Consider the following 20,068-nt stretch of genomic DNA (forward strand, 5'->3'; position numbering starts at 1 on the left):
GTGCTTTTGTCAAGATTTAAATTATAAACCTTCATATATAGAATTTATAAGCAATATGCATATGTATGTCATACTTCTACTTTTACTCCTAACAATTAAAAGGAACAAGACACTATATCAACTTAGTATTCTGCCACATCAATAAGAATAATCTTGTTTTGTGCTAATCTTGAATTATGCCATGCTAAGGAGGTGAAAACTAGTTGTAGTGGGAGTGAACTTTATTTTGATGTGATTGAAGTAAGTATTACAATTGTCTGCCCAAGGAACAGAAAGAACTCAAGAATTCTAAAGCTTTAGAGACTACACCCTATCATGCTCTTTAACTTCAAATAAAAATTACCACCTTCACTTCTAAAAGACCCTTCATAAGGATCTCATTGCAAGTAAATAAAGTAAAATTGGACCTCTGTTATGAAAAAGATTTATATAAAGAGTGGTCATACTAATTAACAATTTTGAAGTCTTGAAAATATATCTAACAAGATTCCTAGAATACTTTCATATTTCAACTTAACTTTTAAGTTTTTGATATGCTATCATTTAAAATTAAGTGCATCAAATCACTTGGCCTAGTAATCCAGCCAAGAGAGAGGCATCAAGCATGGTTTTCAGTGATTATGTAAATTTTCAAATTGTCTTGGGATGGATTGAATACTCAATCTTTTTAAATTACTTTTAAAGTTCTGCACTACCAAGCATTTAAGAATTTCTAATACACTACTAAAACTATTACTATAAAATGTTAAGGCCATTACCAATATAGCCCTAGAACTTTAATTCTAAGAGTTAATCTAGCTAGAAAGAAGTTTACTTGCCAGTGAGAAAAACTTTTAAAGCCAAAGAAAATGAAAATTTTATGGCTTAATGGGCAAGAAATAAAAAAATATTTTATCAGGTAGTATAATAAATGAGATTTGCAAATCTTGGGAAATATTGTTAATGAAAAGAGCACATTCATTTGTGGGGGAAGGCAAAATTTTAATCCCTTAAACTATAATATCCATTTAGCAAATTTGTGTTGCTATGGGGATATCTTTTTGCTTCAAATGCATTATGATGTCATAAATACTTCAATTAAATTGATGTCCACAATTCTATAAAAGTTGCTTCTGTTTTTATTTTCTCTCTAATGCTAGCACTCATATAATTATTTTGAGCTATTTCCTTTGCCATGCTGGGCATTGAGGAAAATATATAACAATTTCAATCCATAACTTGAATATTTTAATACCAAAATATGCTAATCCTATACTAGTAAAAGCAAGATATTGATAAGCTAAGTTATATGTGGGAGTAGTGAGTGGAGTAATATGTTAACAAAAATGGAGTAGTATATTATATATGAAGAGTATCTGATGTGATAATTTTTTGAGAGTATTAATTACTCTGGAGGAGGTTTACTTACTCCTTTCATGTGTTTTAAAATATTTCTCCTTATTTTTCTTTAATGAGTGGAGGGACCATACAACTATAAAATATTTCCAATTGACTATTATGTGCAAAACAAATGTATTATAGAATGTTATATAAAATTATTCCAAACCATTCTACTCATTGGTATTTGTATGATGAACAAGAGTGAGAGAATTATATGGAAAGACATCAAATTCCTCAAAATTAAATTAATAATAATAAAAAATGTGTAGGTATAATGAATAAATTTTTACATCCTTAAAAGGCTTAAGGATGGGAACAACATGGCAAATAATTAACTTTGGAGAATCTTTGTAAAGCACTCCAGTAACAAGGAATCAACTTTTATCAACATCATTACTATTGTAATACCCACGTATATTTCCCTTTTAGCCTATGGTCTAGAGATATAATTTATTCAATCTATCTCAGATTGAATGTATCGAAGCAGGTTGTTGCATGAACAAAATTTAGCAGGATTTTCCTTGTAGCCTCATATTTTCAAGGTAAAAGAGTAGAAAAACACAAATTGATAACAACAAAAAAATTACAAGAATAAATCAAAGCATATCCTAATACTAGGATATTCTTAGAATGTTCACTACTATCATAATTTAAATCTCATTTAGTTTTAACATTTTAAAGTACTTTTATCACTTATATTTCACCTCCATGAAAGGCTTTCTTTAAATTAGTTTGTAAATGTTTTAACTTGACTATAATATTCTAATATTATTAATATAATAACTTATTTATTATAAAAATAAAGAAATTATTTTATTAGTTAAATTAAATGATTATTATTTTAGACATGCAAAAAGTTTTAACCATACCGGTACCATCAAGAGAAAATGTCACGTTAGCATTATTTGAAAGAATTCTAGTTAGAAGAAGCATGTTCTCTCACCTTATAATAGATGAATAGTTGACAAAACTCATAAGCTAGTTGTCAAGTTGGAGGTTTTGTGACATCATGTCTTCATACGTCACAAACTGTTACATTTGGTTGACAGCAATGACGAGCAGCCAACACCACCCGGAAACAAATTTGACAAAATACAAGCTGGAAGATTTTGATTGCATTTGGCAGTTTTTGATAGTCCGAGCGGACAACATCCAAACAAAATAAAATAATGCAAACTTTGTGTCGCCACCCGTGATATCCCACCCACATTTTAAAACCATAGCCAACGGTGCCGATTAACAGAGGGGAATAAAAGATTAGGATACCTTGGAGTCAAAAGAAACAAAAGAGAAGATACCCATCTTGGAGTCAACCACACCACCCATTGCGCCAGGTGGCCACATCTGCAGCGGGCCACGCCTCCTCTTACGTACATCCCGCGCCGTGTGGGCCCAAAGTTTAAACGCTTACGACAAGCCGTACATCTGTCCACATTGAATGGCGGGAGGCGAGAAGCCCTAATAACGCCTCGGTAAAATTCCAAAATAGAAACCCACTATTTATGAAGCGCGAGTATCGAGGAGGGAATAAGCCGTCCTTAGCTAATTTTGGTTTTTTACTGAAAGTGAGAGAGACGTCGGTAAAAGCCATGCATGGCATGATCATATGCGCTGTACCTTAAAATGAATGGTGACGCTGGCCGTGATGGATGCCCATGCCATGGTCATGGCCATCGCATCCCATAGGGGTATAAATCTTAACGTTTTGCGCTTCACCACAGGAAAGCTTTTTTTCTCCTTCCCCTTCGTTGGCTTTTCTTTGGCGCTAGCGTTCTTCCAAGATTTCCCTTTCTCTCCGGCGGATCCTTCGATCTCTTCCTCCCGCTGCCAGATTTCGATAGCGAGCGGCGCTGCGCGGAGCTCTCCTTCGATTCGCCGCCTTCTTTTCTCTTCTTGTCGGCGGCTCGGTCGGCGGCAGCGCTTCTCCAAGATTTTCCATCCAAGATTCCACGGCGGTGCTGGATTTCTCTTCTTCGAATCCGTCGGCCACTGCTCCTTGCTGTTTCTTTGCGAATCTTGCTTGCTGTTGCTTCGATTGTCACTGGCGACAGAAGAGAGTGAGCACACGGGGCCCCGTCCATGGATCGCATGGATTGAGCTTCGCGTGCTCACTCTCTGTCTGTCAGCTGTGCCTGTTCGCAGTGATACTGAGCTCGCTGTGTGTTTTTCTTGAGCTGCTTGTGAGATTTTTCTTCCTGTGTTCGTGAATTTGCTTCTTTTGCTTCTTTTGCTGTTTCCATTGTTTCCATTGTGTTCGATCGATTGAAATTGTCTTCGTTGCGTTCCGTTCTTCCGTGGTGTTGGATCGATTTGCGCTCTTGAATTTTACTTCAATTATTCTATGGCCTTTTTTTACTTTTTTGTGCTTTGCGGCGATAGCTGGAAGTTGTAACGTTATACGATTTAAGAGATTGATTTCTGTATTAGTATAAACATGGGTTAACACGACTTGGTTTTTCAGCAATACAAAAGTCCAAAACGAAGAAAAGTCAGCTTTAAATTTGATGTTTGCGGTAGAAATGTTCTGCTTAGATAAATGATCGACCGATCCACGATCGATTTTTGATTGATTGATCGCCAGTCAACAAATACGACGACCCTCTCCAAAAATGATTGGGATTTATTTTCACGTAAGCCTTGCGCAGCACATGGAGAGAGAGAGATGCTGCCTGTACAAGCGAGGACACAAAACAAAAACACCCCCCGCAAACAGAAAGCTGGAAGACAAGTAACAGACGCGCCGTACGATTTTGCCCTAAACGAATATGCCGCGGCATTTAGGGCGGGCCCGGTACGGCGGCTCTTCGCAGGGCACGCGATTCACTCGCGCGTTTGCTAGCGATTTGGACGAGGTAGCTTCTGGGCAGGAGGCATCCAAGTACAGGACCCAAATCTTCCAATCGTAATTGGGTTGGTACTCTTTGGAAGCTTTCCGAGTACTGAGACTAACGGCCGGGATTTGGCCGAATGGGACCGGATCGTACGGCGCTGGCCACTCCAGCGCGGCACTGACGGGCTCGCCCGCCATGGTTGACGGGCGGTGGATGAATGAAACAAAACGGGTAAAGGTAAGAAAAACAAAAGAGTGAAGAGACTTTGGCACATACCTCATTGGATAAATCCCGTCGAGTCCGGGGCCTTGAAATGGGAGGGATTGCGATGGAGAAGAAAAGTATCACACCGCTTCTTCTCTTTTCTTTGCTTCTTTTCTTCTTCTCCAGGAGTGTAGAGATTCACGATTCAATCGCCCTCTTGCCGAAAGAAGAGATGTCATACTTCTCTCCACAGCAATGGCGTTGGATCTCAAAGATCTGGAGCGAGAAAGAGCGCAATCGTGTGTTTCCTGGCGATTTTGGTGTGTCTTTGCTGATTCCTTGTCACGCAGGGAGCCAAAAGCCCGAGATCTCGCACGGGAGACCATACAAATCGCATGGGACGAGGTCAACTTTTGGTTAAAGCCGGAGAACAAGAGATAAAGCTCATACGGAAACTGTGAAGAGCTTCCCAGATCCGTGGTAAGCTTTGCTTTCAGACTTTTGGTTTCCTTGCATAGTTGTGTGTCGACTTCGCTGTTTCGAGCCGTGTGCTCTTGAATGTCTCTTGTGGAGTGTTTTTCGTGCTTGTGGATCCATTGGACTGCTGCTGACAGAAGATAGAGAGCACAGATGTTTGGCTGCGAGAGCGGAATCTATATCCAGCAGCTCTGCGTTCGTGCTCTCTATTCTTCTGTCATCAATCTTTCGAGAGCTCTGCTTGCTTCAGACATGAACTCAAATGTTGCGTGTTTTGCTTGAGGCCATAGCTGTGCTTTTCTTCCAAAAGCCAACAGGAAAGAATTTCAAGTGTTTAGTGCTTGCTGCTTTCCACAAACATAAAAACACAAAAGAGAAGCAATGGAAGCCTTTCTTTTCTTATTCTCGTATTTATGTAACTTGTCTGTGCCGTGAGGAACTTTGTTGTGCACTTTGTAACAAGGAAACGAAAGGAGGGTGTGATTGTTTCCACTCGCTGGAAGATCCAGGCGTAAATCGAAATAAGATTTGTGTTTCCCACTTTGGCTGCTGCTGCTGACTTTGCAGGTTCAGTGCATCTCGTTGTTCCGTTTTCTAGCACCAGCAGCATCTTAAAAACGAAAATGAATGTATGGATCTTTGAAGCGCAAGTGGCTGTACTTCTGAAACCTTGAACTCGGTTGTTTGTGCCCGAGATGGGAGGGAGGTTGGATTTGGATACACAGGTATTCCGCAGAAGCACCATCTGTGTTCCGTTTCCAAGTGTGCATTCCGTTTCCAAGGGCAGAAGATACCAGAAACTCCCTCTGGCAGGTTCACATATCATTCTTGTTGAAAGGATTTTTGAACCTTGGTCACTTCTTGACAAATTGATTCAGATTGAACATTCAACAACAGTTTCTGTTCGGTCCTTAATCTCTGAAACGCAAGCTGTGTTGTAGTTGGTGAGGCCGAACCTGCATGCTGCTGCTGTGGAGTGTGATGCTTCAACTTGCCTGAAATATCTCTTCTTTATTTCAGATTTTTTTCCTGCCGGTTGCTCGAGTACAGATGTATTTCTTGTTCGTGGTCGGCAGGAATGCAGCAGCTGAAGGTGAAGACGAACCTGCATGCAATTTGCAGGCAAGGGAATGATGATTATGTGTGTGAGGGAGCACAAAGTGCATTGGTTTCACAGTTTCTTCAGACATATGGTGTTGAATGCTCCCAGTGTTGAGGAGAGTGTTTCGTTTCAGTGCTTGCATAGTACAATTGTTTTTCACCAGACGCACTCAGCCAAATAATGTCAAATTCTTTTCTCCTTTCTGTTTTTGCATAATATAGTGCTCTTATGTAGTGCACCAAAAACACTCATTTCCTATCACCTCATCTCCACAACATAGATCATCTCAATATCTATGAAAGCCATGTCAAGGATCTTATCTAATGCTTTTGGGCACTGATATTCTTTTCCGTACATTTCTCAATGTTTGATCTTACGAAACAGTCTGCATTTCAAAGAAAAGAGAGGGGAAAAAAAAAGAAAAAACAGAAAAAACAGAAAAAAGGAAGATTTGGTTGAATGCCGTGAAATCTTCAACTTCAGGACGATACGAAAGAGAGAAAAGATTTGCAAGCGCTGCAATGTTTTGAACCTGAGACGTCATTTGCTAAAGTCTCCACTTTGTAGACACGTGTCCCATACGTGTCGAGCTCCATGCAATCGATGGAATTCTCCTCTCTGCTCTTCTAGGGCTCTTGCTTCGATCGCTGAGAGAGATTTCTACGCGCAGTGGTCTTGATCAATCATCCATCATTATGGCGGACCAATTCAGGTTAGTTTCTCCGGGAGGATTCCATCACGAGGGAAAAATCCCGCGCAAGCACACCGGCGATGGCCAGGGCGATCAAAAGGACATCTCGCCGGCGCTCGAGTGGTACAATGTTCCTGAAGGAACCGTGAGCTTGGCGCTGGTTGTGGACGATCCCGACGCGCCCGATCCAAAAGATCCAGTCGTGCCATGGGTTCACTGGTAAGAAGATTAGATCTCTCCTCCTCTTTCCCTTCCCATTCCCGATTATCTCCTTGCCTTGTGATCCAGGGTCTTGATCAACATTCCTCCAACGCTCAAAGGTCAGTTCTCTCCTTTCCCTCTAGCGATTTTCGGTGATTTCTCTCGTTCTTCCAGGGATTCCAGCGGGTTTCACCACTAAAGGGCTGGACGAGAAGAGCGAGTTCGCGGAGATCCAAGAGGGCTACAACGATTGGAAGCTCCCGGGCTACCGCGGCCCAAATCCTCCAGTGGGCACTCACCGCTACGTCTTCAAGCTCTACGCGCTGGACACCAAGCTCAAGCTCGGCCACAAGGTACTCACATTTCCCTTTCGATTCATCACTTTCGATTCAATCAGCACAGATTTCTCGGATGATCTCCGCGAGCTAAGATTTTCCCCCCTTCTTTTTTTGTCTACAGGCAACCAAAGACAAAGTGGAGATAGCCGTACAAGGTCATGTTCTTGGAGAGACGGAGCTCATTGGCCACTACACCAAGGAAAATTTTAGCACTGGCCACGACTCTTACGTGCCGCCACCCGGTGGACCGCTGATTTAGAATATATTGACACACGTCAGCTCCCAACGGTCGTTAAGAGTCGTAGAATATGCCAAAAGTATCTACTGTTTGACCAAACTTTTGACTTGAGCCAATATTTAGGGCTTTAGAACCCTAGGGCGATTGGCGATGGATGCCGCGTTGATGCGCTCGCGGCATTCTCTAGGCGCTGCTGCGCATCGGAGGCTTACGGCAGCGGCGGGAGTGGCGCCGACGTTCTTGTCTGTGGTACGATCGCGAAATCTCTGCGCTGCGGCTGCAATGGCGGTGAAATCTTCAGGCGAGAGCGTGGCGATGGAGCAGTATTTTCGCTGCGTGGAAGAATGCAACCGCGGCAGGGTAAGAACGAGAGCTTTGATTGCTTAGTTCTTTGCATTTTCACCAGGAATGAGAGATAAGAATGCTTATTTCTTTGCATTTTCACCAGGAGAGGGTATGAATGAGAGATTGTTTGCTTATTTCTTTACATTTTCACCAGGAGCGAAGCTCGGAGTTTCTTCGCTTTCTAGTGGAAGGACACACGGTTGGCTACATTCATCCCAGGTGAGCTCTATGTGACCCAAAGTTTAGCGGTGTTGATAGGAATAGATTTCCATTGTCAGATTTGCAGCGCTCTTGGAGAAATTTCCACAGGTTTTTACAGTTGCTACTACCTCGACAGGTTATGCGTCTGTGGAGATCCATGAACGTCTCGAAACCCCCGAGCAGCGCACAACTGCCGTGGACGATGCTTTGCGGGTCTTGAGAAGAGATGGATTCGTTCCCGGCTGGCGTGACGAGGTACTTTGCGTTTGCACGACTTTCCTTTACAGCATTTCTTTTATGCGTATAATCACAGGCTCTTATACTTCTACGTTTCGCAGCATTATCCGGTCGTTCTACAATTTGGTTCGCCGGCTTTCTTCTCGTTGGAGCGAGCGGCTGTTCCGTTTTTCGGGACCAAGGTGTGTTGCTTTTCTCGGTCGGTTCCAAAGGAGTGAGTGATTTTTTTTTTTTCCTTTTCTAGGCTTATGGGGTTCACATGAATGGATATGTCACCAATTATGATGGCTCCAAGCAGCTCTGGGTGGCCAAGCGGAGCAAAAGCAAACAAACATATCCCGGTTACCTCGATCATCTAGTCGCAGGTGGTCAGGTAATAAAACATAAAATACCAAGTTCTTTCGTGCGTTACACTCATTGATGTTGGCTTCGTCCTTCCATGATGTGTTTTTCCAGCCAGTGGGACTCAGCTGCTCGGAGAATATTGTTAAAGAGTGCGAAGAGGAGGCCGGAATTCCAAAACAACTGGCGGAAAAGTGAGCTCCATCAAACTCCTCCATCGCTGCTCACTCGACATTTTTGTTTTCTTCTTGTTTTTTGCAGAGCGATTCCAGTTGGAGCAGTCAGCTACGAGACAATCTACGGCGAGCAATGCAAACGAAACGTGCTCTTCTGCTATGACCTCGAGCTGCCACTCGACTTTGAGCCATCCAACAAAGGTACATGATCTTGATACATTCAATTCCTCCGTGTTCTTGTTCACCTCTTCCAATGGCTCACGTCACTAGATGGCGAAGTGGAGTGCTTCCGTCTGGATTCTATCCCAAATGTGGTCCAGAGCCTGGGAAACTACAAGCCCAACTGCGCACTGGTCGTTGTCGACTTTTTATTTCGCCACGGGTACTGTTCTTCTTCTCTCCTGTTCGTTTGCTCTCTTTTACCAGTGGATTCCCACAGATACATCCGACCAGAACAACAGGGCTACCTAAATCTCGTGCAGAAACTCAAAAGCGGGGAATGCTTGTGAGGCAAAAAGGAAAAGCATCGTCCCTTGCCTCTTCAGAGCACAAGTGGAGAGACAACGGGGAAGAAGAAAAAAATAATCTTTCTTTTGATAAAGCCCAATGCACGGCTCAGACAGCTTTCCTCCCCATGGGACAGGAGAGAGAAGAAGCTCAACTTTAGAAAAGAGACCCAAAGGGATAGGAGAGACGATACGTCTCCTCCTCCCTCCTTGCTGTGGATCTCCTCCCAAGGTATTGCGGCCTTTTCTTATTTACAAATAGAGCTTGGAACTTAATGGTAGTGATGGTGATCGTGTAGAGCTCTCTCGCTGGCAACGGGGTCGAATGGGACTCGCAAGAAGCAGCTGGAGAGCGCGCGGCGTGTTCTCGTGAGCTCTTCTCGACTTTTCGATGATCAAGTTGCTGCTGGAACCGGGATAGTGGATGCTGATGATTGTGGTGGTGGCGGTGGTGGTGGAACAGCGGGAGGGAACTGGCCATTCCTGGCTGCTTGCCCGGCTTGTATAAGAATCGCGACTTCGGCCATTGTGGCTTCCTGCGCAGGGACAAAAGTAAGAAGCTGTTTACTCGGGGAAAAGGAGATTTTACTGACTTGCTGCTGGCGACGTCGTTGTAGGATGCTCAGCGCCCGGAGCATGATGTAACAGGGTAAAAGGAATCCCGCTGCTCGCAATAGGAATAGCTGGACCAATTCACATGGAGAGAACATATATATATATGTTAGTACTTCCACACGGAGAGAAGGATAGGCTCGGACTTACAGTGAACAGCGCCGATGTGTCATCGTCAGCGCCAGAGGATGCCATCGCCAGAGCGTGGCGAAGCAGTAAAAGGGCCATCAACTGGGATTAAACAAAGCAGAAAGTTAGCAAAAAGAAAGCGCAATGGTGCTTAGAGAGAGAGAGGGGAGGGAGATATTATTCCGGAGAGAGAGAGAGAGGTTGCTTACGATGAGGGCGGCCGATCGGCAACAGGCAGCGCTGCTTGCATTGGCGGAGGCGTACTCGTCGTAGTCCGAATCAAGGAAGTGCCTTTCGGCGGCCATTGCCAGGATCCTGGGGTCCCGTAGATCGAGCTGATGAGGACCAGTGATACCCCAGTTGCCACTACGAGCCATCAATGCAAGCAGGGGATGGAAAAGAAGAAAGAGAGAAATTAGAAACGAATACAGTGAGCGCTGCTGCTTGTAGCTTACCTCAAATCAATCGGGGTTCCCTCCGGTTCCACAGGACGAGGAGGAGCTGTATACCCAGGCTGGTATGGCTGAAAAGCAAAAAAGAAGGAGGAAAAAATTCCAATCGATCAGCTAGCGCTAGAAAGAGTTGGCAAAACATGAGCAAGAGTAAATCCAACCTTTTGACAAATCTCACATGTTGTATCGCCTTTCTCGTTACACCAGCGCTGGACACACTTTCTGTGCGCGTACTGCAAAGAATCGAATGAGCAATGAAGAAGGAAAAAAAAAAAAGAAATAACGAAACAAGGCAAGCAAGAAAATGGGAATGGATCAATCAGTACCTTGACACTGCCAGAACACGCGCATGGAGCTTCCAGATTTCCCACATCGTCCTCCTCCTGGCAGATTCTACATTCCACAGTCACCCCAGTGGCTCCTCCAAACGATGCGAGGTCGTCGTCAATGGTTTTGCCCTTCTTGACCACGAAACCCCCGCCGCCCTCGACGTATTCCTCCTCGCTGGCCGGCGAGAAGATGACGACGTGCTCGCTCTGGGGCGATTGCTGGAGCGCCCTGGCGGATGAGAGCAGCGGCGTGTGTTCTTGAGCAGCGCATGAATCTGGCGACGCGGCGGAAGCTCCCGGGGAGCTGGAAAGCCGATCTACATCCAGAACGACATGATCCTCCATTCTTTCCCCAATCTCTTCCCGAAATATTTCGTGTTCTCCCGTCCGATACCCCGGCGCTCAGCACAGATCGTCACACAGACCTAGAAGAAGAGCTCGCATTCCTGGCGCTGACGCGCTTTCTTGCTCCCTAGTGTCGGCTAGAGTGCCGTAGAAATCCCAGGATGCCTCGCCGAATCCCCCAAAACACGAGATTGCCGCCGGAGAAGCAATCGCAGGGCACGCCGCGCCAACACGCTCGATCGATCAACCGAGTGAATCCCTAGAAAAATCTACGGCACTCTCCCTCGCCGATCGCCCTCGCCATCGCCATCGCCCTTGCTTCTTCCTCTTTGCTGCTTTGTGTGTCCATATTTTAACCATGTTTGAATTCCAGCTTGGCGTCCGGAGACTAGGCTCGGCACCGAGCCTGAGCTGCCAGGCCGGGTCGGAGTGGCCAATGCGTACGTAAGAAACAGCTCCAGTTGTACGGCTCTATCATTCATTGTGTGCACGTTCATGGACATTATTCGCACGGACGGGGCGTGGCGCCACACTGACTTTTGGCCCAGCCAAGTGGCCAGCGGGCCATTGGACAAATCCTCGACGATGTAAAATTATTATCGATCAAAGCTAAACATTGTGCGTTACTGGACACCTCTACAATAGGGACGTGATAGTATACGCCGTAGAAACACGTATGTATCTACTGTGTGAGGGGGCCTCGCAAGCACTAGAAACAGACATCTTATCGGAAGGTCAAAAGTTTCATCATACAAACCAAAGCAAATCTCTTGTGTTGCCCTGTTGCAAATCTTTGAGGGCTTTGTAACGATATGAATCACATGTGTGATGTGGGATCCCTTGTTTTCCAAGCTAAATCGCCAGTGGAAATGTGGGGATCGATCCATCCATTTGGATTCAGATTCAAAGCCATACAAACTCTTTTATACTAAATTTTGTAGGTGGGGGGAAAGGAAACTAATAATTCTTTCGGTAGTAGCGGCCAGTGAAACAGAGATAGATTGTTTACAATGTTCTTCCTAGGGTAGTTCTTTGATTTTTGTGACAAGGCAAATAAATGTATATTGTATAGATTGAAATGCTTGGCTGGCCAAAGATCGGTGACATATATCAAATGTTGTGCCTCCAAAATTCTGTCGTGCGCGCGGATAAGGCGGATGGCGGGGCGTTTTCGGTGGCCCTTTGCCTGCACACGCACACCGAGCCTCAGCCTCGGGTGGCAAATAGCCAAAGCGAGGAATATTCCACGTCGCAGGATCCGACGGCCTGGATTGCAAAGGAACCTTTTCGAAGTTTGAAAGGTCTGTGCAAAGACAATTCTGGCAGAGGAGGCCCAGTCTAAAAGACAAGCGCGGAGAAAGTTGGGCGTGTTATAGTTGATGGAGTTGACCAGCATTGAGTGAGCTAGTCAACGGCTACTACAAGGGTTTTGACTGGCTTTCACTGTGTGCGCCGTGGGGCAGTTATTTCCGCGAAGTATTCTACGCGTCTGCTAAGAAACACCGCAATATTCTATGCGACAATTGAACTTTACGCGACTGCATGTAAAAGACGCCATCCGTCAACTTTCTGTCAACTTTCGTGGGAAAATGGAAAAAACAAACAAGCACACGACAAAGTCAAGCTTGCCGGTTGTCTTCAAAAGGAGGACAGAAAGAACGAAGAAACAAAAATGGGAGGAGATGGTTCTCTTCACGTCCTCGTCTTCGTCTATCCCGTCCATGGCCGCATCATCCCCGCCATGGTTCTCGCCTCGCGCCTCGTGGATTCCGGCGCTAGGGTAAGCTTCCTCTACCCCGCCCACCACGAATCGCGCCTCTGCGACGCAAGGTCCCGGCCACATTCTCCAGAAATCCGCTTCGTCGCGCTCCACGCCCGCGATTTCGACTCGGCGCCCAACGATTTCAGCCGGGATTTCTTCCTCATGCCCTCGCTCGCCCAGGAATTCGAGCAGCTCGTCTCATCGCTCCAGCCACCACCATCGTGCCTGATTAGCGACGAGGTGTGTGGAACACTCGCCAAATCCGCACGATTGCTGGGCATCCCGCGCTATATCCTCGTCCCAGAATCCGCGTCGGCATTTGCCGCTACGCTACTCGCGCCATCGCTCGCCAGGGATTCCAAGCTCCCGCTCCAGGTCGCGAGGAACGAGACGGTGGATATTCCGTTTATCGGGATGACGGTCGTTGCGAGGGAATATCTTAGCCCGTACCTAGATACCTTCCCGTGGCGTGCGGATTACTTCCTCGAAGGCGCCATTGAGGCACAGGCATCGGACGGCATCCTCGTCAACACGTACCGCGAGCTGGAGCCGTCAATCTTATCCGGCATGGTGCGTGACACGTGCCTCAATCCTCACCGTGCGCCCGTCTTTGCGGTTGGGCCGCTGATCCCCGAGCCATCCTCGACCGTCGGATCCCACCACCAGGAAGAAGAGGCGGAGATTATGGAGTTCCTCGACGCGCAAGCTCCATCCTCGGTGGTCTTCGTCTCGTTTGGAACGCTCATCCAGCGAAACGAGAAGGACGCTCGCGAGATCTTGAGTGGGCTCGAGCAATCCGGCCATCCTTTCATCTGGAAATTCAGTGGCGATGGCGATTACGTCCCCACTGGAGCGGGAAAATCTGGATTGATCCTGCGAAACTGGGCGCCGCAGCTACGAATCCTATCACACCCATCCACCGGATTGTTCCTGACGCACTGCGGATGGAATTCGTGCCTCGAGAGCTCCAGCCTCGGCGTTCCAATCCTCGGCTTCCCGGCCTTTATGGATCAGCCCATCAACTGCAAGCTCCTAGTGGAGCTTCGCAAGGCCGGGGTCAAACTGGCCACTCTCGAGAGCTTCCAGATCGCCGAAGCGATCAAGGAGGTGATGGAGTCGGAGGAGATCCGGAGAAACGCACAGAAGCTCAAGCTCGCTGCCGATCGAGCGCCCAAGAGCTTAGATTTCTTCGTGGACAAGTTAAGAGAAAACTCTGCTTTACATTACTTGTGAGAAACGCTTACAAGGAAAGCACCTCTTTCTTAAGCTTCCATAGCTATGAAGCACAGACTTTCCTTCACGCTGCGAAAAAGAGGAGAGGGATGGAAAAACCAAAATTCATAAGAACACACCTTAATTGTAGTAGAGCTCCAGCCCCATTCCATCGCGGATCTCGTAATCGGACAGAGTGATGTTGTCCTTGTAGATCGTGTACCATTTCTGGATCCTGATCTTCTCCGGGCGCGTCCCCGTCTGCGCCGCCACGAGCTTCTTCAAATCGCCGATGGTATCATCCTCGTTGCACTTGACTCTCACCTTCTTGCCCAGACGATCGTTGAGAATCACCTCGATCATCGCGGAGAACCCTTGGCGGAAAGCGAAGAACCCTAACAATTAGGAAAGTGAAAATGATGAAAAAGAGGAACCCTAAATGCCGTACGGACTCTGTTAGGAAATGGCTCTCTAACGGCTCCATTTAACAGAGCCGTCGGTCATACCGACAGCCCTGTTTGTTTAACAACATACACAGGAATATGCCAAAAGGTGCCGGCATCTTGCGAATATCCTCCCCTTGCTTTCCGTTAGCGAACAGGGGAAAGAGAGAATCAATCAGTTTCTCGCGAGCGGGTGGACGATTTGGCCTGGGATCGGCGAGGCGAGATCTCCGCCAAGGACGATTGAGGCGCTGCGCGTAGCGGTTTGTAGCTCTGCGCCATGTTTAGGGCTCCAATCGACGAAGAGACGAGGTAGGGCAGGCGAGGGCGCCGCGAGCGGCTCTCCCGGCAGTGTAATTCTGCGGCTTCCCGCGAAATCCGGATTGGCGGCTGCGATCCCTGGAGGAATTTCTCGAGATTTCCATCGGAGAGGACCTGGCATGGGATAATTCATGGTAATATCGGATAAGGTCGTGGTATGAGGTCTAGGGAAGATCGCAGTAGCGGAAGAACTCCAGGAAGGATTAGTCCCTTAGAATGATGGATAGCAGCGAAGCAGCGGCGATGGATTTTAATCTACTGGCGGAAGAAGATGAGTCGGGCAACGATTGTAAAAGCCGTCAAGAAGACGGTGACGAGGAAGAAGAGGAAGGAGACAACGAAGATATCGAGCTGCTAGAAGTTACTAAAACGCTGGAAGAACAGGAAGAACAGGAAGAACACGAAGAACACGAGCAAGAAGAAGGAAACGAAGAAGTCCACTGGAGGCGGCCTAGTTCGAAGATACTAACATTCCCGGCCCACGCTCCAATCCAAGCTGACACAACAACATTCTCGTCTAGAGAACCAACTTTGCTGTCGGTGGACACGGACGTGGAGATGGAAGTCACCACCGAGGAGACTCCATCGCCGAGCACGACTCCAAACCGGAGGAGCGACTCCACTGCCGCTGGAGATCATGGCAAATCCCCGTCGGTGGCAACTCCAGGCGGGAGCAGTGACGATCGTCCGTCGTCAAACTCGAGCGAGGAATCGTCGTTGCAAAGCCACCACAAGCGGTTCCTCGAGCTGCAAGCGTTTCTCAAGCTCTGTGACGAGGCTGACCAGAAAGATCTCCTCGAAGGTGAGTTCCAAAAGTTCGTTTCTGTTTGATCGTAGCTCTAAGTTTCTCCTCGCAGCGTTGAGATCTCTATCGGCCGCTGCTCGTAGCGGGCATGCGTTTAACTTGGAGTACCGAGCTCTGATGCTTTCCATGGAAGAAGGTAAGCGAAAGTTTCTCAAGTTTGGCTTGGCTGGATCAAAGTTTTCTCGATGTTTTCTCGCAGGTAGAGAGATGCTGAGATTAAAGATGCTCAACGTTATGGGTGGCAAAGGCAGCCCTTCTCAATCGCAGCAAGACAATGGTAGCACACCACTGGGGACTCGATTGCCGGCCCCTGGATCCGTGACAGATTTAAGCGCATATTGACAGACAGCGAAGATTTACACCCGAGACAAAGATTATTTATGGCTATGCTCTTGATCCCCAGCCGTGGAGGACTCGAGAGGCTTGTGCATTAAACGAATAAATCAAAGAACTTCCAAAAAATCCCCTGGAACTTTCAACCTTCTAAAGTTCCTCTCTTGCAATCCCTCATTGAGAGTTTTCAGCAGGCATTGTCTCAGATAGAGCTAATACTTTGATTTCTAATCATGGGGATTGTCCAGGAACCACGATCTATATCTCTTTCGTTCCCTCATTTGGAGAAAGGTTTGGCATCACGCTCTGCTCCACGAGAGCGAGCATCAATCCTATCAACTTCGTTGATAATCATCGGGAACGAAACATTGAAATCTAAAACCCAAAAGCCTCAGCTGCCTATAGTCATCTCCGCACAGAGAGAGGAATCGCACGAATCCTTCCTTGGAGTGGTGCATGACTTTGCTTCATCACGGGCAAAAAAGAATGTAACCTAGAAACCCAAAAGCCCTACATCCAACGCTTCATAACAGCTCTAGTCCCTAAATCCAACGGCCCGTCTCGGCTTAAAATCCAACGGCCCATATCGTTCAAATCCGACGGCATACAGCTTAAAACGATGGTTTTAAAAGCACTCCCGGTGGGACTCGAACCCACAATCCCCTGATTAGAAGTCAGATGCCTTGTCCATTAGGCCACGGGAGCGGCACTTGCAAAAGAAAGTGGTATAAAATCGAGTTGTTAGATTCCATAAACCCTAATTTTCGTCTTCCCCCGAAAGAAATATTTCACCGGGAGTGGATTTTCATGGCGATGGCCAAGCGCGCGTTCGATCCAAAGCTGCTCGAGTTCCTGGTGTGCCCGCTCAGCAAGACGGCTCTCAGGTACGATCAATCATCGACCTATGGAATCGATAGGCAGCAAAAATTCTTCTCTCTTTCGTCGCGCCTGGCATTGTACTGGATTGGAATTCCCTGCTATTTCATTTGTTTATCATTGCCGCCAGGAAATCGGCATCGAATCCTCGGAAGAAAATAGAGTAGATGCTGAAAAACACTGGTATGCTCACTGATGATCCATCATTCACAGATATAGTGAGAAGAGACAGGAGCTCATCAGCGACGAACTGGGCGTCGCATATCCGGTGCGTGTGATGAGAGTGCTCTACACGACTGTGACTTACAAAACTTCGTAGCTTTATTGGTTACTTTTTTTTTCTTCTTTTTTTTTATTCTTCTCTCTTTCTTCTTTTTTTCTTCTTTATGCGTGTGTTTCTCTTGGTCATTCCTTCTGACTGCTCGCTTTTCCCGCAGATCATCGATGGAATTCCTAATCTGATACCCCTGGACGGACGAATTATGGAAGAGACTGAGGATATCTCTCGCTCGGCTCGAGCACCGCAGGCTTCCGAGTAAAGTTTCTAGATTCCTGGCTTGTTAGAATGTCCACCAGGTGAAGGTCCCCGGTGTGGGTTGGGATAGTCAGTATGGAAGACTTGCTCATCAAAGCTGCCTTCTTCGGAAATCCAGCGAGACGAGTGATATAGCTGCAAACAGTTGAAATTCAAACGAACTGTCAGGTGATTTCCCTCTTTTCTTCTTTTTTTCTCTAAAGCTTGCTACTGAAGAAACACGGTTTGAGAAGAAGAGAGTTATCAGACCTTTCCAGGAGGAGCGGGTTCTCCATCATGCAAGACGACTAGAAGCAGCTTACGCGGTGCTACTGGATTGGATGCTGAAAGTTCAAATCTGTTAGTAGCGGAAAGAACGACCTTCTTTCAGCACAACAAACCTGCAGCAGGAGAGATTTGGAGCAAGGATAGGAGGAGAAGAACCAGGAAGACTGCTACTGCAACAGGAGCTCTCGCCATTTATCTCCTTCCGAGGTGACTCGAGGTATGGCTTGCTAGTTTTTTTCTTTTGATTTATATAGCGATAGCGTATCCTCTCAACAGCTGAAAAGGCTGCTTAGACTAACATAACCTGGTTGTAGCTTTTACTGGGAACAATGCGATCTTTCACAAGGATCCGGATCAAATGGACAGGTTAAAAAAATGGAGGAAAGAGGGAGGAAAATGGCCAATGGATCCTTTAAAGGTAGACCACATATGTTTTTTACTTCTCTATTACTCGTTTGACAGGAAAGAGAATACAAGTAGGCCAACAGTGGGATATTATGGGTGCTAAAGTGTAAGCCTTGCCCAGCACTGAGGTAACATCTTGGAAGTTGGTCTGCGATTTTACCAGCGCTGTGTTGTTCCAGTGCCAAATAATTCCGACACAGGCTATAGTGGAGTGGAATCGCGCGTAGAGGAATATATATAAGCACCGGCTTTGTTGACGGGAGACGATATACATGCCACCTTGGAATCGTCCTGACGAATCGAAAGCTATGGGTCCTGTTATTTCTGGTTGCACACAATGGTCGCTGATACATTTATGGACAGGCATGAAGGATCGACCAGAATCTGACAACGTTGGCATCTCGAGGTCTTGCGATTCCGGGAGAAAGTTTTGGATCCCAAGGAAGCGGCTTCCAGCTTTGTTGGTGACGCAAGTGCTTTCTGAGCTCGAGTAAGTAGGCTGTACCAACACCTGTAATTATCAGATCTTAGGGCTCTAGCGAGGATGAAGTTTCGGGTTTTCGGTGGAGAAGATGCTCCAGACTGGGTCCTCTCCGGAATTTACACGCTCTCCAAACTGGTACTTGGTATCCGATTCTCACGACTAGAGTATCTAAGTGAGTGGAGTCTTTTCAGAGCTCTGCAGACTTTCAGCTTTTGACACTCGCAATACTTCGCCAGATCTTGGGAGAAGCTTTTGATGTGAGTGTCAAGCTTACTGATTAGTGTCGTCCCTGATTCGTTTGTTCTTTTCTTTGCCCAGTATGAGAAAGCGTTGGAAGTAGCCTCAGCGAGTGCCTCTCTTGGTGAGTTGAAACGAGTGCAATCGAAGCAACTTGATTTCTTTTGCAGATATCAAGGCATGTATCGCAGCACTCCATTTTCTTATAACCAGTGCAGCGAGATTTGATGTGGACGACGTCACCGTTTCTAAAGAAGCTCAACAGCTCGGTTTACCAGCGGGTAGGCTCTTTTTCCTTTCTTTGTTATAAAACGGCGGCCCTGAGCTTAGCTTGCTACAGAGCTTACCGATTCCTTCTGCGTTGTTTACAAGGAAAGCAAAGATAGATTGCTGTCAAGGCTCTCGGGACAAACTCCACGGAGTAAGGACCAGATGCTTGTTTTGTTTCTATATATATGTGCTTGGCTAAAGCTCTTTCTTGTTTTTCTTTACTTCCTTGCAGTTCCTCCGATATGTATTACTGGATGGCAAGTGCACAAGGCCAGCAATGATATATTGTTGCGATTAAGTCAGCCCTGTGAGATTAACAACAAGGACGAGGACAAGAACACCGATATGAACTTAAGTTACGAAAAGCTCACAGCTCTTTTGACAGGTCTTTCTCTATTGCCTTTTCCTCCTCTCGCTTTCTCGTCTTCTTCTAAACACAAACCTTGCAGAGCTCAAAAGCGCGAGAACTTTGATGGAAAACCTCTCAAACGCTACGCGGACTTCGACGAGTAGCAAATAAAGGCTGAAAATGAGAGATGGGTCCTTTTTTGGTCGCTGTTAGGTCAATTTTGTAGTGGTCCTTAAACAAGCCCTACAAAACGAATAGCCAAGTGTTTAATCAGAACATCTTTAACTTTTTCTTGATTTTTCCAATACTATTTGCCTAGAACACTAAAATAAGTTCAAGAGCAAGTAACAAGTATGACATTTATCATTTGCATCTTGTTAAATAGCTTTAGATAAAACTCTACATAACTTTAGATTATTGTGACTAATCCTACCAAAGACTGTTCATCACAAAAATATATGTATCACTGCTATTAGCTACTGCTTATTCCTAGGACTCTTTCACTGTAAGATCTCTTTTTGCAATTACCTCAAGTTCACAGCTTCTTGCATCTGTAAGAATGATGTAAGTATGTAAAAGAGTGAGATCAATCATAAAATTTGCTAAAATTTTGGTTTTTCTTTCATTTGCAAA

The 20,068-nt window shown here is 46.1% G+C and overlaps 8 protein-coding genes, 1 long non-coding RNA gene and 1 other non-coding gene across 14 annotated transcripts; 7 read left to right on the forward strand and 3 right to left on the reverse strand.

Moving 5' to 3' along the window:
- Positions 1 to 4,532: 4,532 nt before the first annotated feature.
- On the forward strand, positions 4,533 to 5,432 carry LOC112345153. The gene is made up of 2 exons (XR_002991961.1): positions 4,533 to 4,714; positions 4,766 to 5,432. It is a non-coding gene; the product is annotated as an uncharacterized LOC112345153 (long non-coding RNA).
- Positions 5,433 to 6,593: 1,161 nt separating this feature from the next.
- LOC9652229 (UPF0098 protein CPn_0877/CP_0992/CPj0877/CpB0906) lies at positions 6,594 to 7,561 on the forward strand. Its single transcript, XM_002966091.2, has 4 exons — positions 6,594 to 6,904; positions 6,974 to 7,005; positions 7,061 to 7,239; positions 7,346 to 7,561. Exons 1-4 carry the CDS (start codon positions 6,690 to 6,692, stop codon positions 7,481 to 7,483), a joined length of 564 nt encoding a protein of 187 aa, XP_002966137.1. The 5' UTR covers positions 6,594 to 6,689; the 3' UTR covers positions 7,484 to 7,561.
- A 34-nt stretch (positions 7,562 to 7,595) lies between these two features.
- On the forward strand, positions 7,596 to 9,532 carry LOC9652230 (nudix hydrolase 20, chloroplastic). The gene is made up of 9 exons (XM_002966092.2): positions 7,596 to 7,822; positions 7,962 to 8,026; positions 8,086 to 8,263; positions 8,347 to 8,427; positions 8,490 to 8,618; positions 8,702 to 8,781; positions 8,849 to 8,964; positions 9,034 to 9,145; positions 9,203 to 9,532. Exons 1-9 carry the CDS (start codon positions 7,613 to 7,615, stop codon positions 9,270 to 9,272), a joined length of 1,041 nt encoding a protein of 346 aa, XP_002966138.2. The 5' UTR covers positions 7,596 to 7,612; the 3' UTR covers positions 9,273 to 9,532.
- LOC9652261 lies at positions 9,337 to 11,489 on the reverse strand. The gene is made up of 7 exons (XM_002966428.2): positions 10,789 to 11,489; positions 10,624 to 10,695; positions 10,466 to 10,533; positions 10,220 to 10,376; positions 10,032 to 10,112; positions 9,863 to 9,952; positions 9,337 to 9,805 (listed from the first exon to the last, which is right to left on the reverse strand). Exons 1-7 carry the CDS (start codon positions 11,134 to 11,136, stop codon positions 9,665 to 9,667), a joined length of 957 nt encoding a protein of 318 aa, XP_002966474.2. The 5' UTR covers positions 11,137 to 11,489; the 3' UTR covers positions 9,337 to 9,664.
- Positions 11,490 to 12,214: 725 nt separating this feature from the next.
- Positions 12,215 to 14,131, forward strand: LOC9652709 (UDP-glycosyltransferase 13). Its single transcript, XM_002966093.2, has 2 exons — positions 12,215 to 12,437; positions 12,600 to 14,131. The coding sequence occupies exons 1-2, from the start codon at positions 12,215 to 12,217 to the stop codon at positions 14,129 to 14,131; spliced, it is 1,755 nt and encodes a 584-aa protein (XP_002966139.2).
- Positions 14,099 to 14,537, reverse strand: LOC9652262 (ubiquitin-like protein 5). Its single transcript, XM_002966429.2, has 2 exons — positions 14,251 to 14,537; positions 14,099 to 14,200 (listed from the first exon to the last, which is right to left on the reverse strand). Exon 1 carries the CDS (start codon positions 14,471 to 14,473, stop codon positions 14,252 to 14,254), a length of 222 nt encoding a protein of 73 aa, XP_002966475.1. The 5' UTR covers positions 14,474 to 14,537; the 3' UTR covers positions 14,099 to 14,200; position 14,251.
- A 170-nt stretch (positions 14,538 to 14,707) lies between these two features.
- Positions 14,708 to 16,151, forward strand: LOC9652710 (histone H3.v1). The gene is made up of 3 exons (XM_002966094.2): positions 14,708 to 15,676; positions 15,732 to 15,815; positions 15,879 to 16,151. Exons 1-3 carry the CDS (start codon positions 15,091 to 15,093, stop codon positions 16,019 to 16,021), a joined length of 813 nt encoding a protein of 270 aa, XP_002966140.1. The 5' UTR covers positions 14,708 to 15,090; the 3' UTR covers positions 16,022 to 16,151.
- Positions 16,152 to 16,644: 493 nt separating this feature from the next.
- On the reverse strand, positions 16,645 to 16,717 carry TRNAR-UCU. Its single transcript has one exon. It is a non-coding gene; the product is annotated as a tRNA-Arg (tRNA).
- Positions 16,718 to 16,792: 75 nt separating this feature from the next.
- On the forward strand, positions 16,793 to 17,603 carry LOC112345181 (protein preY, mitochondrial-like). 2 transcript variants are annotated; one of them, XM_024671454.1, is made up of 4 exons: positions 16,793 to 16,896; positions 17,019 to 17,051; positions 17,102 to 17,156; positions 17,326 to 17,603. In XM_024671454.1, the coding sequence occupies exons 1-4, from the start codon at positions 16,820 to 16,822 to the stop codon at positions 17,425 to 17,427; spliced, it is 267 nt and encodes an 88-aa protein (XP_024527222.1). In that variant the 5' UTR covers positions 16,793 to 16,819; the 3' UTR covers positions 17,428 to 17,603. The 2 variants fall into 2 exon arrangements, with proteins under 2 accessions (XP_024527222.1, XP_024527223.1); XM_024671455.1 differs by lacking the exon at positions 17,019 to 17,051.
- A 135-nt stretch (positions 17,604 to 17,738) lies between these two features.
- Positions 17,739 to 19,731, forward strand: LOC9652263 (COMM domain-containing protein 4). Of its 4 annotated transcripts, XM_024671453.1 has the most exons (12): positions 17,739 to 17,907; positions 18,005 to 18,108; positions 18,153 to 18,223; positions 18,275 to 18,407; positions 18,459 to 18,585; positions 18,627 to 18,714; positions 18,771 to 18,836; positions 18,898 to 18,940; positions 18,987 to 19,097; positions 19,157 to 19,237; positions 19,319 to 19,471; positions 19,536 to 19,731. In XM_024671453.1, the coding sequence occupies exons 4-12, from the start codon at positions 18,368 to 18,370 to the stop codon at positions 19,604 to 19,606; spliced, it is 780 nt and encodes a 259-aa protein (XP_024527221.1). In that variant the 5' UTR covers positions 17,739 to 17,907; positions 18,005 to 18,108; positions 18,153 to 18,223; positions 18,275 to 18,367; the 3' UTR covers positions 19,607 to 19,731. The 4 variants fall into 4 exon arrangements, with proteins under 4 accessions (XP_024527221.1, XP_024527217.1, XP_024527219.1 ...); XM_024671449.1 differs by having other exon boundaries at positions 17,984 to 18,108; positions 18,275 to 18,585; XM_024671451.1 differs by having other exon boundaries at positions 18,275 to 18,585.
- Positions 19,732 to 20,068: the final 337 nt, after the last annotated feature.

The sequence above is a fragment of the Selaginella moellendorffii genome, unplaced genomic scaffold, assembly GCF_000143415.4.
Source record: "Selaginella moellendorffii unplaced genomic scaffold, v1.0 SELMOscaffold_7, whole genome shotgun sequence".
In the NCBI taxonomy this organism is placed as follows: Eukaryota; Viridiplantae; Streptophyta; class Lycopodiopsida; order Selaginellales; family Selaginellaceae; genus Selaginella; species Selaginella moellendorffii.

Excerpts from the sequence above, each read along its gene's own strand:
- LOC9652262 (XM_002966429.2), bottom strand. The coding sequence starts at position 14,473 with ATGATCGAGGTGATTCTCAACGATCGTCTGGGCAAGAAGGTGAGAGTC.
- LOC112345181 (XM_024671454.1), top strand. The coding sequence starts at position 16,820 with ATGGCGATGGCCAAGCGCGCGTTCGATCCAAAGCTGCTCGAGTTCCTG. Across the intron at positions 16,897-17,018 it reads CTCAGCAAGACGGCTCTCAG|GAAATCGGCATCGAATCCTC; the intron begins GTACGATCAATC and ends CATTGCCGCCAG. Across the intron at positions 17,052-17,101 it reads AATCCTCGGAAGAAAATAGA|ATATAGTGAGAAGAGACAGG; the intron begins GTAGATGCTGAA and ends CATCATTCACAG.
- LOC9652230 (XM_002966092.2), top strand. The coding sequence starts at position 7,613 with ATGGATGCCGCGTTGATGCGCTCGCGGCATTCTCTAGGCGCTGCTGCG. Across the intron at positions 8,619-8,701 it reads ATCTAGTCGCAGGTGGTCAG|CCAGTGGGACTCAGCTGCTC; the intron begins GTAATAAAACAT and ends GTGTTTTTCCAG. Across the intron at positions 8,782-8,848 it reads CCAAAACAACTGGCGGAAAA|AGCGATTCCAGTTGGAGCAG; the intron begins GTGAGCTCCATC and ends TGTTTTTTGCAG.
- LOC9652710 (XM_002966094.2), top strand. The coding sequence starts at position 15,091 with ATGATGGATAGCAGCGAAGCAGCGGCGATGGATTTTAATCTACTGGCG. Across the intron at positions 15,677-15,731 it reads CCAGAAAGATCTCCTCGAAG|CGTTGAGATCTCTATCGGCC; the intron begins GTGAGTTCCAAA and ends TTCTCCTCGCAG. Across the intron at positions 15,816-15,878 it reads GATGCTTTCCATGGAAGAAG|GTAGAGAGATGCTGAGATTA; the intron begins GTAAGCGAAAGT and ends GTTTTCTCGCAG.
- LOC9652709 (XM_002966093.2), top strand. The coding sequence starts at position 12,215 with ATGCTTGGCTGGCCAAAGATCGGTGACATATATCAAATGTTGTGCCTC. Across the intron at positions 12,438-12,599 it reads ACCTTTTCGAAGTTTGAAAG|TTATTTCCGCGAAGTATTCT; the intron begins GTCTGTGCAAAG and ends GCCGTGGGGCAG.
- LOC9652261 (XM_002966428.2), bottom strand. The coding sequence starts at position 11,136 with ATGGAGGATCATGTCGTTCTGGATGTAGATCGGCTTTCCAGCTCCCCG. Across the intron at positions 10,696-10,788 it reads CGTGTTCTGGCAGTGTCAAG|TACGCGCACAGAAAGTGTGT; the intron begins GTACTGATTGAT and ends GATTCTTTGCAG. Across the intron at positions 9,806-9,862 it reads AACGACGTCGCCAGCAGCAA|GAAGCCACAATGGCCGAAGT; the intron begins GTCAGTAAAATC and ends GTCCCTGCGCAG.
- LOC9652263 (XM_024671449.1), top strand. The coding sequence starts at position 18,368 with ATGCCACCTTGGAATCGTCCTGACGAATCGAAAGCTATGGGTCCTGTT. Across the intron at positions 18,715-18,770 it reads TTTACACGCTCTCCAAACTG|AGCTCTGCAGACTTTCAGCT; the intron begins GTACTTGGTATC and ends GAGTCTTTTCAG. Across the intron at positions 19,098-19,156 it reads ACAGCTCGGTTTACCAGCGG|AGCTTACCGATTCCTTCTGC; the intron begins GTAGGCTCTTTT and ends AGCTTGCTACAG.
- LOC9652229 (XM_002966091.2), top strand. The coding sequence starts at position 6,690 with ATGGCGGACCAATTCAGGTTAGTTTCTCCGGGAGGATTCCATCACGAG. Across the intron at positions 6,905-6,973 it reads GTCGTGCCATGGGTTCACTG|GGTCTTGATCAACATTCCTC; the intron begins GTAAGAAGATTA and ends CTTGTGATCCAG. Across the intron at positions 7,006-7,060 it reads CATTCCTCCAACGCTCAAAG|GGATTCCAGCGGGTTTCACC; the intron begins GTCAGTTCTCTC and ends TCGTTCTTCCAG.